The sequence below is a fragment of the Hoplias malabaricus genome, chromosome 14 (assembly GCF_029633855.1).
Source record: "Hoplias malabaricus isolate fHopMal1 chromosome 14, fHopMal1.hap1, whole genome shotgun sequence".
NCBI classification, from domain to species: Eukaryota; Metazoa; Chordata; class Actinopteri; order Characiformes; family Erythrinidae; genus Hoplias; species Hoplias malabaricus.
In genome coordinates, this window is record NC_089813.1 from 31,037,519 (window position 1) to 31,056,277 (window position 18,759).

The 18,759-nt window shown below is 39.6% G+C and overlaps 2 protein-coding genes across 4 annotated transcripts in view; both read right to left on the reverse strand.

Moving 5' to 3' along the window:
* Positions 1-1,306: 1,306 nt before the first annotated feature.
* On the reverse strand, positions 1,307-9,069 carry tmem51a (transmembrane protein 51a). 2 transcript variants are annotated; one of them, XM_066643156.1, is made up of 3 exons: positions 8,739-9,069; positions 3,775-4,272; positions 1,307-3,304 (listed from the first exon to the last, which is right to left on the reverse strand). In XM_066643156.1, the coding sequence occupies exons 2-3, from the start codon at positions 4,113-4,115 to the stop codon at positions 2,881-2,883; spliced, it is 765 nt and encodes a 254-aa protein (XP_066499253.1). In that variant the 5' UTR covers positions 4,116-4,272; positions 8,739-9,069; the 3' UTR covers positions 1,307-2,880. The 2 variants fall into 2 exon arrangements, with proteins under 2 accessions (XP_066499253.1, XP_066499254.1); XM_066643157.1 differs by lacking the exon at positions 8,739-9,069 and adding an exon at positions 8,116-8,715.
* Positions 9,070-10,037: 968 nt separating this feature from the next.
* kazna (kazrin, periplakin interacting protein a) overlaps positions 10,038-18,759 on the reverse strand; it is a 47,012-nt gene continuing 38,290 nt past the window's right edge. For both annotated transcript variants that reach the window (XM_066644715.1, XM_066644716.1), the window contains 7 exons: positions 14,875-15,080; positions 14,200-14,318; positions 13,323-13,554; positions 12,644-12,745; positions 12,362-12,528; positions 11,958-12,084; positions 10,038-10,972 (listed from right to left, as the gene is read on the reverse strand). In XM_066644715.1, the coding sequence (XP_066500812.1) occupies positions 10,826-10,972; positions 11,958-12,084; positions 12,362-12,528; positions 12,644-12,745; positions 13,323-13,554; positions 14,200-14,318; positions 14,875-15,080 (1,100 nt within the window). In that variant the 3' untranslated portion in view covers positions 10,038-10,825. The remainder of the gene's footprint in view (positions 10,973-11,957; positions 12,085-12,361; positions 12,529-12,643; positions 12,746-13,322; positions 13,555-14,199; positions 14,319-14,874; positions 15,081-18,759) is intronic.

Below are 18,759 nucleotides of genomic sequence, written 5' to 3' on the forward strand. Positions count from 1 at the left end.
TTCTTAATCGCTATTATCAACAATAAATAGATCAATCGATTGAACAAACGATCAATAAATCTTGTTTAGGTTCTTTTGTTATGAAAGAGCAGCACAATATTTCACTTCTTAATGACATTTTACCTTAAAAACCACTTTAAAATATTTGAAGACCTAATGATTTTGATATACAGGCAAGATTAAGTTTTATAGGGTGACCAGGTGTCCTCTTTTTTAGATTTAAAAAAATGTCAGGGCGGAATTTCACAAACGTCCAGGATTTTGTTTTTCTAGAGCTTACATAGAACTTCGAGAAACGTTTCGTTCACAAACTAGTCCCGCCCTCCCCTACTCCGATTGGTTCGCTTGAGTGAGAAGGGGGCGTGGTGAAGTTGCCTAAAATCTTCTGATTGGACGGTCTGACTGTAAAGCTACCGTTATTGGTCGATAACCTTCTCTGTAAATATTTAATTGGTCAGTCTGCACGTCAGTAGTCGTCCACCAACATTGTCGAGTAAATTTTCTGATTCTTATGACAAATATTCCACTTGGTATTAGTAGATAAAATGGCAACATATAAAATCATTCAATTAGTTTCTCTACAATGCACAATTTCACATCACACATCAGAAAGTAGGGGAATTCATCTTAGAAAGCTACTGGGAAATGTGCCTATGTGTTTCAGTTGTTTACATGAACAGTTTGTTGCTAGAGTAACCAGTGCAAATTCTGGCAATCTACTTTTCCACACAAGTAAACAGGGATACCACAATGAATGGTTTAGAACGTCACTATCAACAACCATCTCCAAGAATGAGGAAAATACATTGTGGGTTTGTATCCGTATGTGTGGCCAAGGATGGGAGAATGCTCTCTGTGTGAGTGTGAGAGTCTGTGTGTGAAAGAGAGAGCATGAGTAATTTAACATGCAGCTGCAGTGTGAAAGAGTTTCCCTGTCATGAAGAAAGATGGTCTCTCACACACACACACACACACACACACACTGTCACTACATCAAAAAGAGCCAGCCTTCTCAGACTTGAGAAAAGGCATCAGACTGAGACACAAACAAGCCAGCCCTAAAACGGTTATTGTAGAATTCAACAATTAAGCATATATTCAGTTATAGTTGAGCCTTGATGCAAGAAACAAACTGTTTTAGTTTTTTCAGGCAGTATACATGCACACAATGTCTCTGCTTAATAAACACAGTTTTATAAACCCTGTTTTGCTGTGCAAACTATTAATAAAAAAAAAGAATGAAGTGATACACAAATGATTTAAATCTTATATTTATTTGAAAATAGTACAAATACAATATCTCTAATGTTGAAATGTTCCAAGAAAGTTGGCACAGGGAACAAAAGGATGGTAAAGTTGTGTTATGCTGCAATAAAATAAGTTATGTTAACTGCAACAGGTTAACAGTGACATGACTGGGTTTAAAACAAGCATCTCAGGGAGACTGATCCTTTCAGAAGTTAAGATGTGGAGGGATTCACCCCAATGTGAAAGACTGTGGGCAAATATTTAAACAATTGTTTATCGGTTCTCTACATTTAAGACACCAAAGAACTCATCATCATTACATACAGTACATTAAAAGATTCAGGGAATCCAGAGGAATCTCTATATGAAATACCAAACCCAGTATTGTGTGGCTGTGTTCTTTAGGCCCTCAGAAGGCACTGAATTAAAACCAAGACACATTCCTCTTGTGGAAATCTGGGTTTAGAAACAATACCCAAAACCGCTGCTGTGTTAAAATGATGTAGTAAACTAGAAACTGACAAAAATGGAGGTACATGTTTTTAACTGGACAGCGACACTTTGTTCCTCTCAGAATTCTTCCATAGCAACTGTTGCTAGGTTGGAAGAGAATTCATTCTGAATTCAGTGATTACCCAAAATTTTGCATATTTTATATAATCCTTTAAAAAGGTGCTGAAACTACAGGTCTGTATTATGTAGCTGCCAGACATCTTAGAAGCACTCTCACAACCCCCCTGGGGACTACATTAAGGCCCAGTTCACAAGGTCAGGTTAAGACCCGGGTCACAACACCCAGGTTAAAAACCCTTGCTCTAAACCACATGGAGGAGTTTGCATAACTTTAATGAAGACATGAATGTATGTAGCTCAAGAGTTGTTGCAGGATTAAGCAGATTTAGAAATAAATCCTAGTGGTCCAGTTTAAAGGTAAGGAACCAAGATTTGGTCCAATAATGTAACTTCAAATCAGTTGACATCAGATATCCCAGTTTTTCTTTTGTATGAGGAGAGCTGTAGAAACACTGACTAGGGTTTTGATGAACACCATGATGTTAGTACAGTTTGTTCATGTTCAAGTATTACACACTAAGTCATGAACAACTATTATTATTATTGACTACACAGTTAGGCACTGACAAAACTTGTTTTCATTTACCAAATGCATTTTGAAAATATTTGTGCCGGTACAGCCCAAGCATTTCTGACAAGTCTCCACAAAGCTTACTGCATATTTTACCAGTTACGAAGTATCAAATCACGACTTCATCACAGCAGTGCTGGTGTACACTTAGGCTGACCTTAAAGCAAAAGAAGTTTCAAGTGATCTCAGAAAGAACTTCCTATGTTAGAAAAAAATGCTGAGAATCGTGGCACACTCCCATCAACGTTTGTTGAGTGTGAAGTGGTCAGGACAGCTTAAGTCAGTCTTTTTCGTGGCTTGATGTTGTAATAAAATTAATCATGTTTGGCTCATGCAAATTGTGAACCTACCAGACCCCAGCCTTTGCAAAATTAAAGTCTGAGACTAAAAACTTGCTGTCTTCTGAAGTGAGTGTGTGTCAGACTTCAGGGTTTTTATAATCCTTATTAGAGTGTTTTCAAAGTCTTTTAGTGTGTGCTTTGCATCAGTCACGGCTGTGGGTGTGGAAGCTCCGGGAGTGAGTCATCATACTGTGGCGGAGGAGTGAGGGGTTCGATGTTAGACACAGGGGGCTGTGAGGAGCTGCTTGATGACTTCCTGCCCAGCTTCTCCGATTTGATGCGTCTCACTTTGAGAGGAGGCAGTTTGAGTCCTGCTCGTCCATTCTTACGGCTTGATCGCGTAGGCTGTGTGTTTGCTGGGACAGAATCGTTCACGCCATTCTGTGTTTGGCCAGATTGTGCGGGCTCTGCTTTGGGACCTTCCAAACCACTGTGCTCCATTAGTTCTTCATAGGCTGGGAGATGGGTGGTGCTGTCTTGTCGTGCAGTAAACTGGGTAATGGGATACTCTTCATTGCCAACCACCTCCTCGTAACTGGGCACAGCATAATGTTCAGCTGGTTCCGCTGGCCTACACAGAAAACACAAACACTTTCATGGAATCTACTGTCAATGTTCAATCTGGTATTTGCATGCATCCTATCACAATAAAGTAGATGGTGTGCATCAGCGCTTATTCTTTGCAAACACCAAAGGTCATACTGAGCTTTTTATGTTTCTAAAAACGTCCAGGTCTTGTGAGTTTTAGGGCTTTTTTCCTTTGAGACCTGCAATTTACTTTAAGATATATAAAGTGTTATCTCTTTTCTCATTTTGTTACACGGCTACAGCGCCAGGCATGGCATATATTGGTAGAATATTGATATTTGTACAAAATTATAACTCAGTGGAACTAGGTGGTTTAAAGGATATAATCACTAAAGCAGAACAAAGTTTAGAAAAGTATATCACCTTAGTATTTGTAAATGTTTAAACCCTAACAGATTAGTCTGTAAAATCACGTCCCTCCCATAATCGTCCACGAAGTGTGAGAGCTCTTACCTCTCTTCTACCTGGCTTTGGTTAGCCTGTGTGTTGCTGTTGGTTTGCTGCTGTCTTTGTGCTCTGCGTTTGTTGCGTATGCCCAGGCAAAGGGCCAACAGCAACATGGCCACTCCTACTCCGAGCATCACAAAGGCCGCTGCTGATGTGTTGGTATGTCCCACGCCGTTGCCAGGCTTTGAGCTGTTTCCCCCTGAACCAGCCGGTGCAACACTCCATACCACCATCACAATGCCCAGAGCCAGCAACCCGACACCCAGCGCTGCTGCGGCATATTGGGAAGCAGAGCTGGAGCCACTTGGGGCGCTGGAACCGGCTGAAGTCTCACCAGCGTAAGACATGTCCAGTTTGTTAGGAAAGAGCAAAAGAGATACTCTGTTTTTCACTCATGCCTTGCCTCTTATTCAGTCATATGCTTTCTTTTTGGATCCATTTATGTTGTAGGGCATCTCTGCTCACAACAGGGACTCTCTCTCTGCAGTAAGGTGTGTTTGGGAGCTGAAAAACAAGGAAGATTAACAATTATTATTAATTATTATCCAGTGTTTATTTTGGAATCAGGGGTTTTAATAAAGACTTTGCTTCCTTTGCCCCAGTAGTCAATTCCACATTTTTTGGAAAAAGTTATAAGATGATGAACACATCTGGATTAGTTTGCATTCAGCTACAAAAGCAGCCCACTGCTGAGGGCCTTGATACTGCACTAGTTGATGCCAGGGATTGGGCATGGTGATTTTAGAGTCATGTTCAGCTGTTCCAAAGCATAATTTCACATACAGCTTGTATAGACGGGTACACCCTAAAATTGACTGTATTTACTAATTCACAGCATCCAGTATGCAAAAACTGATAAAATGTTTATAAACTTTCATAAACTGGTTCATACCTACAATGCATGTGGCACAGCGTCCCCCGGAGATATAAAGTGTGCTTTTGATATAAACGGCCGTAAAATAAATATTGTTATCAAAGCAAAACTCCAATCAGATCTCTCCCTCTCCTGCGTACCAATGCTGCGCCCAATCACAGAGCCAATGTCATCTGAAGTTTATTCGCAAAAGGGCAGTGGATAAGAAAAGCAACTTTTTTTTCTACATTTTTACTTTCAATATTTCTTTTTTGCACATAACATTAGTGAACATTTTGGATAGAAATCCAGCTATTGAGTACTCCCTGATCACACTTCATGGCACCTGCTTTGGGATGGTGTGGGCTAAACATGTTCTTCTTCTGAGACACATGATGCCAATATTAACACAATGCCACTACACAACTTAACATACTGTAGAAGAAGGCAAACTGCCCAGATCTATCAGTTGAAAGGTGTTACACTAGGTATGTGAACAGAGAACTGGGGAAAGAAGAGGTCATCTTATACACCGAGTGAGTGAAGCCAAATTTGCTTTCTAGCACTCCCAGCCTTGGAAGGGTATCAAACCATTGATCGCCTGATGGTAAGACCATCTAATTTAAATGTCTGATTGATATCATAATAATAATTCAAATTTCATTTATTTGCAGACTAATGATGTAGTCACAGCTGAGGACATCAGAGCAGTACAAAAAAAATAAAATTGCCCTGTGTTTAAAGGCTAGCAAGATTAAATTTACTACTGCTTTACTTCCTGTGCCTCCCTGTAAGAGTAGATAAATCTGGCATTTACTGAAAGGTTTCGTTCCTTTTTCCATGAACGGAGCCCTTTTTTCCCCCTTATCCTTCACGGTAATGAAAAACCCTAATCCTTGATAAGTTATAGCCGCTTACCTCCTTGAACTCTGACTGCTGGATCTTGGTTTCTATCTTGGCAGAAAGACTGACTTGTTTAAGTGAGCTCTAAAGACTGTGACTTGCTTCAATTATCTGTGAAAATTTAAAGAGCCATTTTTATGTTGGGGGACTTTTATTCTTTTTATAACTCCTCACTCCCAAGTGGAAAGGAAACTAAGTTGTAAAACCAGCCTGTTCAAAAACACAGCTCCTGGAAATAGGCTGAGCTGTCGTTCTGACCATATCTGACAATGAAGAGAAGAAAAAAAAAAAAAAAAGGTAAATTCCATTAAAGAGCCAGTTTAGAGCCAGTTTCCGTAAACATACTGAATTACATCCTTTATAATGACTTTAATCTAGGCAATGCCAGAGTTTTGGCACTTTGACATAAGTAATGGGTTGTGTCTATTCACCATATTTGTCATTTTGTATTACTATCTGAAAACAACACACAAAATGTATCCAACAGATCCCCATAATATAATGTGTTGTCTGATTTGAACACTTACACATTTATCTAAGGAGGGTTCCAAAGAGCAGCAATGGCAACCTCAACTTAATGTTAAAAATGTAGGGGATTCACTGAACATTTCAGCTTTTCAAGTACTTCAGGGATTTATTGTTTATTCAGTGATTACACTGGACTTGTGCCATGAGTTTACAGTTTTTATATTTCCCGTCACACAATAATGAGAAAAGCTTGTGTGGCAGTGTACAAAATTGTTCACTTCCCTCCCGAATCAGTTCCCTGTAACAGTGCACTTTAATTTAATAATGTGGGAAAGAATGAGTAGGGGCTGAGTTCGAACACAGCTCTGATTTCCAACTCTGGAAGAACAATTTATCACGTCCTGGTTCTGATGTGCTTTCCGCTGATGAGTATGGCAGGAAAACAACAAGAATGTGTGATTAGTGCAAAGTTTCCATTGGTGCCTTGCACAATGTTCATGTGTGGAACACAGTAGTGCAAACCCACTTAAAAGGTGTGTACTTTGATAACTACAGAGAAGCTGAGTAATAGATATGGAGATTATATTACAGACGATATCTCAGGCATTAATAATACAGTCTGAGCTTGTTCAACTACTATTTAATATGTCTATTACCCTTTACACAGCTAATGATTTTACTATATAACAATTACATAATAGTGAGGAAAAAGTGTATGGAGTGTTGCCTGGTGTTGACTGTTTTTAAGCACCTTAACCAGGCCACTCTCTAGCTGCAAACTACAGGACCTAGCAAAGTTAATAAACAGACTTAGTAATGCTCTGTTTAAGTGCTGATGTTTCAGATCATTCTTTTGAATGATTTTAAGGTGTAAAAAGGCAAGAAATCATCTTGTATAAGAACATGTAACCAATTTATATTTGTGCCATTTTCATTATTGAAAAAACAAGAATAAAAGTTGGAGGTACCTACATATTTTGTGGAGATACTAACCCTGAATTCACACTAGCAGAAACAATCACTTAATATGTCCCATGTTTGTCTCTTTTCTCATGATGTCACATGTCAGCCTGAGTTGAGGGGAGGACATCTGACAGTGGGTCTCTGTGATTAGTCTAAGGAACTGTCAGACCCAATCATTTCATTTTGCCATGTCTCCTCATTATAAGTCATCTCAACTTGAATCATCACTTGTCTCTCTACCGCCTTACAGAGTTGTGTGAGTAGGAGTTATATTTTAGAGTGAAGTGTGAATCGGTGAGAACAAGGCGAATCGCTGTGTACAGGGGCCAACAGAGTTTACCCAATAATGGACCACACAAATGGCAAAGCAACCAAATGTTGGGGGTTGTTTTTTGTATTTTGGGAATTCTAGAACCTGAGCTGGCAATCATCTATTTGTTTTGAATGCAGCTTCAGATTCGAGAGCTGAGACATAAAAGGGAAAGACAGGAATAGCTGGATACTGACAGAAGAGAGCAAGCCCAAGCTTGCAGAGTAGAAATGCTGCAAAACAGCTGATAAACGTGAGGAATCTTCATCTAAGTATATACAGAATGTACAATATATCTGATATTGGAATCTGTTACGCAGTTTTTGAAGTTACCATTTCAGTACAAATCTGTAAGATCCTCAGCCTTTGCCACATTATATTGAGACTAAAAACCCATTGTCTTTAGATGTTAAAGGTTATCAGACAGTCTTCTACTTTATGGTTACAGTGCATGGGTTGCAGTATAAATACAGATTGTATACTGTCAAATGTTTATTACTTTTTGAATGGCAATAATGCAATGGGTTGTAAAGTCTCACTGTATTTTATTTACTCTGCATATTTTGCATTTTTACTGACATTTTTATTGGCAGCAAAAATGCATTATGGTCTTTGGTCTCCATGTGCCTCTTTCCCTCATTCCACTGAAAAGAAAAGGGTCACGACCCCCTTCATCTTGGTCAGTCTGAACAGTGCCATGTCATTTTAAACATGCACGTTTCAGATTAAAGGGCTAATTAAGAACATATAATGAGAGCATTAATCTGAATTGATTACTAACTGATGAATAATACTGTCGTGGAATTAGACATAAAATTAGGTTGTGTGTGTGTGTAAGATTGTCACCTACCGTTTCCGCCTTTTCCTACAGCCCAGGTGATTGGTGGATGATGTGTGCAGTAACAGTTTCACCTCCGCTTCTCATTCGAACTTGTTAAAAATCTCCCAGGTCTTAAAAGTCTTCAAACAAAGCTTATATTATTCTACAAACTGAGCCCAGCTGTTAGTAGAAAAGCAGCAGCGTAATGGCTATGTTTCTGGTGTAAACTGTTGTTCGGCGCTGAGAGTAGTTCCACACCCCGAAGGTAAACTGACCTTAAATAGTTTGAAAATATGGAACTAACCGATTCACATCGAACATAAACTTATAGAGTCCAATACAATAGGTTCATACATTTTACAAACCTGACAGGAATCCCAGGAAAGTAGAATTTAAATGTTTATATGTGACAAACTACGGAAATGTAACAGACCCTTGGAGGCCAATACCCGCTCCAAAACTAAAACTGTTCAATACAAACCGAATGTAGTCAGCGACAAATAACATCGACAAACACGAGTCTCAACCACAGACCAGTACAACGGAACAGCACACAAAAACACAGCCAACGGAAAAAGAGAAGAAAAGGGAGTTCATGCTGCTGAAGCTTTAAAACGTCGTAGAGAAACGTCTGCAAACTACCAACTACTCACCTCGTAATCTTCGACTCAGAATCCGCGGGGTTTTTTCAGGCAGGCAGCTGGGCGTTTGAGGGACGAAAACACCGACAAACACTTTCTGTGTAATGTAATTGTAGACTTTGCAAAGCGTAATTACACAAGAGTACAAATACGACCAGCCTAACGTTGAATGGTCGCGCTGCTGAGCAGAAAAACGTTGAATTTCTTCAGTTCAAGTCATGCCTAGGAACAAGCCACATCTTCCTGTCCCCTCCTTTCAGTCTAGTGTTAACCCTTCGGTCTCAGTATAAATGAGCACTAGTCTCAGCCAGTCACAGCGAGGAGACCAGCTCCGCAGAATTACCGGAGGAAACAGAAACGTTACACAGACGTGTAATTCCTATAGATTATTACACAAGTAATATATGCAAAATGAGACTACGCTTTAATTGGTAGCCTATTATGTCGGGGTTTTAACTTTTACAAGACTTTAATTGGCAAATCACCCCCCCCCCCCCCCCCCCAAAAAAAAGCAAGAACTACCCAGTGACCATGTTTTTTTGTAATGTTTTTTTTTGTTTGTTTGTTTTAATATTCTGTGGCAAAGGTCCTATTGAGAACCTTAATATTCAACAGTATCTAGCAATACAGATAGTAGTTTCTTACCTTATTGCCCTTATCTGGTAAAGAAGAAAAGTGAATGGGGTTTATTTTTTGGTTGTTTTCCTTCTTTCTTTGTTTCATTATCTACTGCACCTGCAGAATAAGGTTTAATTGTGTAACTATATCTAAATTCAAGAAACGATAGCTGACAGAACTGCAAGTCATTGTTTTGGTAGCACAATAACCAAACGGCTGCTCTGGGGCAGTATTATCAGGCTGCTTCTGGAAAATAATATCTACTATCAGAATTGAAGTTAAATCATAGCTTTGCTGCTGTGCTGGGAATCCTGCAATGTTTAACTAGCTTTATGAGCAGGTGTGGTGTTGCTGTACCGGTGAGTCATGGCTCTGTACTTGCAGGGCAGAGGTTCTAAAGAGCGCTTTAACTCTGCTACTCCCAGCATCATTTCTTAGGGCTGATGGAGTCATGTCACTTGAGACTCAAGTTGTACATTATGTAATTCTACGCACAGTTCAAAACTTTGGACCTTGATTAAAAAAGGAGACGACAATGTATTATTTATTACCCTGCAAGGGAGGAATATCCACAATCGATTTTTTAATTTTATGTAAGAATTTTGTAAATACTTTAGTAATTTTCATAGACGTTACCATGAATACCTGGGACATGACATATTATAAAGATCAAAGCAGGATTATTTTGTCCATTTTGATGTTTTATTTTTTCCATTCAGATATGAAGCCTAGGCTAGTTTTAAAGTGACTTTATTGGGTTAAAAAATCCTTTATATTTTTAAATTACAGCTAGAACATTCAATCTGACCAGTCATCCCTGTACAGTTAATTTACAAATATCCACTTCTTAAGCATTAAGCTATTTAGTGCTGCTCGTTTGCAGTTAAGTTATAAGGAGCATTTCAGACGGCATGGTACAAAGATATTGAAAGATATGACTTCCACTTAAACAGTCTTCTGAGGCACAGTAAAAGACAACCAATGAAAAATGGACATCCTGTATATTAAAGTTTTAAAAATCCTGTAACAAAGACTGTAATATGATCAATGTATAAACTGCTAATGGACTGTGTTCAGAATCCCACAAAACCTTATTAAAAGACTAAGATTAATTTGTGTCGACAGAAACGCTCATTAGCCACAATTATCATATTGCATGTTTGGCTTATTTTTAATGCAGTAGCAATAGATATACAAATGGAAGCATGTGCAATATTTAATCATTCTTCACAGTCTTTCATTATATTTATATGCGTTGTTATTCAATGTTGATGCATGAAGTTGATGTGTAACAAATTTTATAGGTGTGCAAATTCAACCGTGGCAGTACAAATATACATTTAATGACAATCACACACACACACACACACACACACACAAACATCTCCACAAAAATGTCCATTAGCTTAAAAGTGCAGTTTCAACTTAGTTAAAACCCTTGATTTCAAAAGTGCTTTCCACCACATCCTGTCAGTTTTTCATTAAGGCGTTGGAGTAGGGGATGGACTGGCAGAGAGCTGGCTGTTGGGACTGGTGTTCTCCTCACATCCATCTCTCTGCAGTGAGCTGGAGCTTTGGGAACTGAGGTCTTTCCCACTGAGGTTCTTCAGGCTAAAGCTTACTGGAGGCTGAGGAAAGAAAAATAGGATGAATCTTAAAAACTTACCCCTACAAATTACTTAATTTAACCACTACAAAAATGATCTCAGTTACAGAACCGTTTATGTGAAGAGCAATGACCACTAGCAGGCAAAAGAGATTAAACAAACTACTTAAATACTAATGCACCAGTGTCGGGTCAAGGCTTCAAGTTCTCACTTATCAAGCAATAACTCAGCTTGTTTGAATTTAAAACAACAAAACATTTCATTCTGAATATACCACCCTCATCCATGAATTTAGTATGACAAATTTCAATTACACATTGTGTATTTCAACTGAATAAAAACACAAACAAATAGTTTCTTACCTTACAGTCTGTGTACACTACTTTTAAAAATGAATGCAAATTTTGGGTGTTTTTTATTATTAAACTTATTGTTATCATTGTTTTATAAGATTGTCTGTAAACTCTTATCCAGTTCAGGGTCACGGTGGGTCCAGAACCTACCCGGGATCACTGGGTGCAAGGCAGGAACACACCCTGAAGGGGGCGCCAGTCCTTCACAGGGCGACCCACACACACATTCACTCTCACACCTAAGGACACTTTTTTGAGTCGCCAATCCACCTACCAACGTGTGTTTTAGGACTGTGGGAGGAAACCCACGTGGACACAGGGAGAACACAACAAACTCCGACAGTCACCTGGAGCGGGATGGGAACCCATAACCCCAGGATCTTGGAGCTGTGTGACTGCACCACTACCTGCTGTGCCACTATGTCGCCCTATATACCATTTTATACTTATTAATTTATTTACTTATTATAATCTTACTGGTTCCTACTTAGACTAAATGTGCCATTGGTCTCAATGAATTAACCATTTCTTTGTACATAGTAGTAACATGTCCTCCAATTGTAGCCTATGAATGTAGGGATTAAAATGCATTAAATGGGTTTTAAAAGGTCAGGATCATCAGTGTAATGTAAAAAAATAACTCTGAGCCACACCTTGGCTGTAAGTTTTCTTAATGATAGCTGGTCATCCTGGCGACCAATGGTGGAGCGTCTCAGAGAACTCTGACGAGACAGAGTGGGTGGAGTTCCCAAAGGCTCAACTTCTTGCTCAAGGCCCAATCTAAAAAGAAGAAGAAGAAACCCTATGATAACACCATTCAGACAGTACAATCCTGGGCTTGGACACCAAGCTTGTGAAAACTGCAGAGAGAGAATCCATTTCTGTGTGTGGATCAGCCACAATCTCAACGTTTTTGACACACTGGGACGAATGTTAGTGTTATGTTTGTGTCCATTTTAAAACCTGCAGTATCTCAGCATTTTTCACTTCTCACCTCTCTCTCTCTCTCTCTCTCTCTCTCTCTCTCTCTCTCTCTCTCTCTCACACACACACACACCTTGCAGAGCTGAGCAGAGCCTTCATTTCTTCACTCAGGTGCTGACGGACCATGTGCTTGTTTCCAGGGATACCTAAAGCCGTTGCCATAGATTCTGTCGTAAAGGAAGCATCCAGCACCATGACAGCACCATGAACCCCGCTGTTCTGAAGATTGTCTGCAAATTCCTGCAAACACACATTCAGAGCTGAGACCAATTCTATCCCTCTCCACGTCTTCATATACAAGTAGTCATTCCTTCCATTTTCTTCTGTGTTTCCTTAACGTGTACCAAGAATATACCTTCAGATCGATGTCTCTGAGCCATTTAATTATACGCGGACAGCTCCACATCATAGGGTCGGTGTTCTGACCCTCACAGTCGACTCGTCTTGCTTGCAGTATCTGCAAACAGGTATACAATATTATTCAGCACTATAACTATTGCTATAATTCTCTGCATAAATGTGTTTGTTTTTCAACTCTCTGTGAGACCAAATATCCCCTATTTGTTTAGAAACATGAACATTTGGCTTTTCCCGTGAGGATCAAATGGCATTTCCCAGTCAAACCACAGCCATCTATGGCAGAGTCCTGGAGAGCAGAAATGGTCTCTCTCTCTCTGATTGGATATGATGCTCCCCTCTGGCATTTACTGTGTGGTACTAGCCAACACAGTCATCTGTTAGTTAACATAAGCGAATCAGGCAGTTAGGGTTCTCCTCCAGCTTTGTTGAGTTGTCCTATGATGTAGTTTTAGCAGCAGTTTACAAAGATGCCAGTTAACCTGCCTTCACATTTCCACTTAGTAGCATTATGTGATTGGGGAACATCTAGTGAGTGAGTTAACATTGACTATAAACAGGGAGACTTGGTATAAATTACACACACACACACACACACACACACACACACACACACACACAAAAGACATTTTGTTTGTGATATCTGGTTGATGCTCATGTGCAGAGTGCTTATGTACCTCTTTGTTAAAGTTAAGCATGTGCAGTAGTTGTATTCCCAACAGCAGGCTGCTCTGGTGGGCCTTTTTGGACACATGCAGGTGCTTTTCCAGGTCACTGCGAGTGAGTGTACTCAGTAGGCGTCCATCTACCAGGTGTGTGTGGAAGAACTGGGAATACTGTGGCAGTCCAACGTCATTCAGCCATGCCTGTGCCACCCAGTGGTGGTCCAGATCAGCTGCTTTTGATAGTCTGACAGTACACACACACACACACACACACACACACACACACACACACACTTTGTATTAAGCTGTTTCAAACAGCTTTGTGACTGTATACGGTGGACCTGCACCTGTTGGGTGTTTCCATGTTGAACACATTTGTGTTTAAAGTAGATAACATTATAGTCAGCCTGATGAGAGGTGTTAGCCCTTTTGCCATAGATACTATTCCATATGTAGAATGGAATTCAAATCTGATGTCTTTATATAATAAATATTTATATTTAAATAAATAAAATATTTTTCAGCAGCTGTTGTCAGATTGACTACAGTGAGCTACAAGTGAGGAATGAGGTGTGAAGAGAAAAAAAACAAAGAAAGGCAATAATAATAATAATAATAATAATAGAATGAACTCAGCATAATATTTTAAATGTTGGCTTGCTTTCTCTGCCTCTGGTTTTGTAAATTTTTTACATTTCTATTGAAAAACATTTCCTCAATTCTTCCAAAACAGATATAAATTGAGTGTTAAAGCTACAGTCAAAAGGGATGAATGGCTTGTGGTACGTTTATGACATTCATATTTTTTGTGTGAACAAGGAAAGAAGTACCTTGGATTTGACTCTATGTGTGTGTGTGTGTGTGTGTGTGTGTGTGTGTCCTGACTCACCCATGTCCTGACTCTGCCTGTCTGTAGTCTTCAATGGCCAGACGAAGTTTTCTGCGGTGCATTGAGTTACTGATTCCCAAACAAGCTCCAAGGTCTGCATCAGTTAAGGCCAACATCACCTAACACACACACACACACACACACACACACACACACACTCAAACACTGAACGATCACTAGATTAGGAACACGTGTCTTGTATCTGCACTCATTGTTCATTTAATAAGCTCCACTGTTCACACAGAAGGACTTTGTAGTTCAACAATTACAGATAGTAATCCACTAGTTCTTCAAAGGTCAGGACCACTCCAGGATCACCACAGAGCAGGTATGATTTTGCTGGTGGATCATTCTAAGCACTGATGCAGTGGAGGTGAGACGACCAACACAAACTGTCTCTCTCTGACTTCAAATTATTTATATTAAGGGTGTAATGGTAAGTGTATTCAGTCTTGTTGGTATCCCACACCACACCTAGCTTGTCAGTCTTGGTAAATCATTAAAGAGCTCATGCAACGGAAAACCTGCTGCCTGCCTCAGCATCTTCTTTGGAAGCAGCACTATGGTATATATATGGTACAATAGGCCCACATATTAAAATATTTCTATAACAGTTAAACGCACATGTTACATTATAACTACGGCGTGTGCGTAAACAGTTGTGGGGTTTCTGACCTTGCCGCTCTTGACGTTGTCTGCGCAGCTGCGGATGTACATGGGCATGGCCATAATGACCTCCAGCCAGGCCTGCACTGTGCCCGCTCGCCATCGGGACATGGGCACTGTCCGCGCCAGCTCCACCTGCTGAAGTTTGTCCATCTGCTCCTCACAGTCGGACAGACTCACACTTAGACGCACAGGGCTCGACAGACTGTCTGAGTCTGGAGTGGGGCATGTAGGGAAAAGAGGCAAGACTATTGACAAAGGTTTTAAGAGCACAGCTATGATCTGAGGCCTATAGAAACATACAAAAATATTACATATATTTACTAGGCTAGGAAATCTGCAAAAGCAGATCACAAAATAGAAGACTGATTTTTACTAACTATTCATTCATGAGAGTCCATTGTTCTAGAGCACATTGTTTGGAGCAGTATGTTAATATTATATTAATTATATGATATTTTCTGTATTAACTTGCCAAAGGCATATTGTTAATGTTAAAAAATAGGATGCACCATAGAGTATTAGTGTGTAGTACACAGCTGGGTTGCACAACGTAAGTGATGCAGTGAGTAGCGTAACTGCTTAAACATCTTAGGAAGTGTATCCTCTGGTCATTGAAAAGATGTTAGTGTGTTTTAGAAGGATCAAAGTATGGCCGTCATTCGCCGGTCATTAAAATAAGAACTTGGCCAAGAATAAATGCACGGCTGTTGAACTAATTATTAGTGTGTGACCTTTTTTTTTGGAGAGTCACGTTTAAAGGAACACTACATAACATTTTACCTTAAATTACAGCTTCAAAATCATTGTGATGCTTCGCTGACCTGTAATTAGGAGAACAGGACCTCTGTCATTGCTACTCCAGGCTCAGCACTGCAGAAATCACACTCTGGAACTTTTGATGGAAGGTAGGAGACAATATGTGTATATTTAAGAAAGAAAGGGAATATTAATTCAAATGACAAAGGCACTTTCACACTGGGAGTAATGGGGACTGAACTTATATAATGCCACCAGGAGATGGCAGCACGTACTTATCCTCTCAATCAAACATCTGTTCTGTCAAAAAGTCTCTGATATAATTAAAATTTTCATATTAATCTGTCGCCTCTGCTTTCGCAAATACCTAATATGTCCCAAATTTTGTGGACACCAGCTCTTCCAACATTTCATCTACAATTAAAGGCATTAATAGGTAGTGTTCCTCTTGGAAAAAAGGTGTGCTCGGTGAGGATCTGATGGCATTCAGTCACAAGCGTATTACCCAGTATACATTTAACTGTTGATTCAACGTTGAAATAACGAAATGACTGCCGTCTAATCAACATTTTCTTAAGTTTGAAAATGAAATTTGAAAAGACGTCCAAACACAAACATTGAAAAGACGACTATTAGACGAATTTTGGACGTCCATTCACGTTATTAATTGGTCCCGAAATAACTGACTTATTTCAAATAGGGTGATCAGATCTGAGATGGTGAAAAAGAGGACACGTCTCGGGGGTGAGGGGGGGTCGACTACTGACGTGCAGACTGATCAATTAAATGTTTACAGAGAAGGTTATCGACCAATAACGGCAGCTCTACAGTCAGACCGTCCAATCCGAAGATTTTAGGCTACTTCACCACGCCCCCTTCTCACTCAAGCGAACCAATCGGAGTAGGGGAGGGCGGGACTAGTTTGTGAACGAAGCGTTTCTCGAAGTTCTATGTAAGCTCTAGAAAAACAAAATCCCCGACGTTTGTGAAATGTCGCCCGGACATATTTTTAAGTATAAAAATGAGGACGTCTGCTAGCCCTATTTAAAATGCATTTTGGACGTCCATTGACGTTTAAAATGTCCTTGATGGACTGACAATTTTTAGACCTAGTTTGAACGTCCAGAATCGTTCCTTGTTTACTGGGTAGTGAAGTCTGGCACTTGGATGATTACAACTCATTTCTAACTCATTCCAGAGAATCAGATGATGCTCCGTCACCCCATACAACAGTTTCACTGTTCCAGCCCTGAGGTGCTTCATACCCCTGCTGCCCACGCGTGGCATTGAAAGCATCCCATTCCATTTTCTATGAAGATTATACAAGCTGTACATGCAAAACTGAATATTTAAATAAAGGGATGTCTACAGACAAAAGATTGATCAAAAATGATTTAGAACTGACTGATATTTGTGACATATTTGGAAGAGGTCTAACACTAAATTATTTCCAGTTTTAACTATTCTTTCAAAATATTACCTGATTAAAAATCACATTAATACATTCCCTGTTGTTAAGATGCTATTCCTTGGTTGTTGGAGAGAACATAAACACATGAGGGACACAGTACATGCACGCAGCACTGTCACTTGTATTAGAGTATTAGATGTGAATTAAGAGATCACGTGTTACTGTGAGATGGAGATGATTAACTGAGGGCAGCTTATTTTCACCTCAGAAGGAGACAAAACAACTCGACTGCTCTGGGAGGTGTAGTGCTTTCACACCAAACCACACACATGCAAAGAGCTCTCACCCTCTTTCATTTGCACAGGTTTTATTTTAAAATACTTTATTCTTTAATGTTTGTTTCCATGCCTTTCATATCTCTAAGATGCAGCTAACCCCAGACAGCCGTAGAGGCTTTTCACTATTCAAATGTATACTATATGGCCAAAGGTTTGAGGACATCGTCTCATCCAAAATGTCTTCCAAAACCAATAGCATTAATCATGAGAGCAGTAGTGTGGCAATAAACTAATATTGGACAATTACTTGTGGATCATAAACATCACTCCAGTGAACACAGCTACGCTGCTAACACGCTAATGCTGTGTTTCTATACCCCTTTAGCAGACACTTAGCACTGAATATGGAGAACTTCAGCTTATGTGCAGCTGTACCATTTTAGGCTTTTTAATGGAAATTATACAAATTATGCGCATGTCAATGTCTATATCCACAATATGAATACAGAAGATGTCCACAGACTTTTGGCCATATACGATGTCTGACTGTTCCACTGAGAGTTAATTTAAATCTACAGAATTCACATTTACACAAACATGGAATTCAAATAAAGTGAAACAAAAGAAACAAATATGTTCTTAAGTTCAGAGACGCTGGAAATAGGGGCTTTGTCATAGACTGACAATCCTAGCTCATCTGCCAAGCAGCAAAGACAGCCGTTTCCATGACACCTCTCTGTAGGTAGGCAGAGGAGAATGGAAGCTTCCCTTAGTTACTGATCTTATACCAGATTTGAAATTGTGCAGAAAGGACCCAGAGGTTATTTGTGCTGACAAAACTGGTTCTGGATCAGCATTCAGGGGAAACTTCCAATCTTACAAATGTAAGTATTTTAGTGGCAGTTTAGAGTGCTCCTGTAGGAAAGGCAGGCAAAATGAGAAGCTTCTCACAGACTACTTTTTTAAAGCGTACACTGGCTTTTTTTTTAATGCAGAGATCTAAAGGATTGATATTAAGGAGTTCAGAGCGTTCATTCTCTCTTTTCTTTCTGCGTGTGTGTGGGTGTGTATGTGTGTTTGTGTGATGTTATTGAGAAATTCTAAATGTTTCATGTCTGTCTAGCTTCCTGCAGCCTGTCATTTCCCAGCAAGGAGGGCTCAATTGACATGGTCAGACAATGACCCACTCAACAAACATGGTCAGTCAATGACCCACAGACAACAGACTTGGTTAAAGAAAATAAACAAAAGGCATTTTAGGACAATGGACAATTTACAAGCACAGAGTGAACCATGATGGGTTTGTTATTTACAAATCCACCAGTCCTTCAAGTTTCCAGAGCAAGTACAGTGTCAATGTAAAGGGGGATGAAGACGTTAGGAAATGTGCAGTGGTTCATGACTCGACAGATCCAAATCCACTGAGGATCTCTTTATCTTTTATTT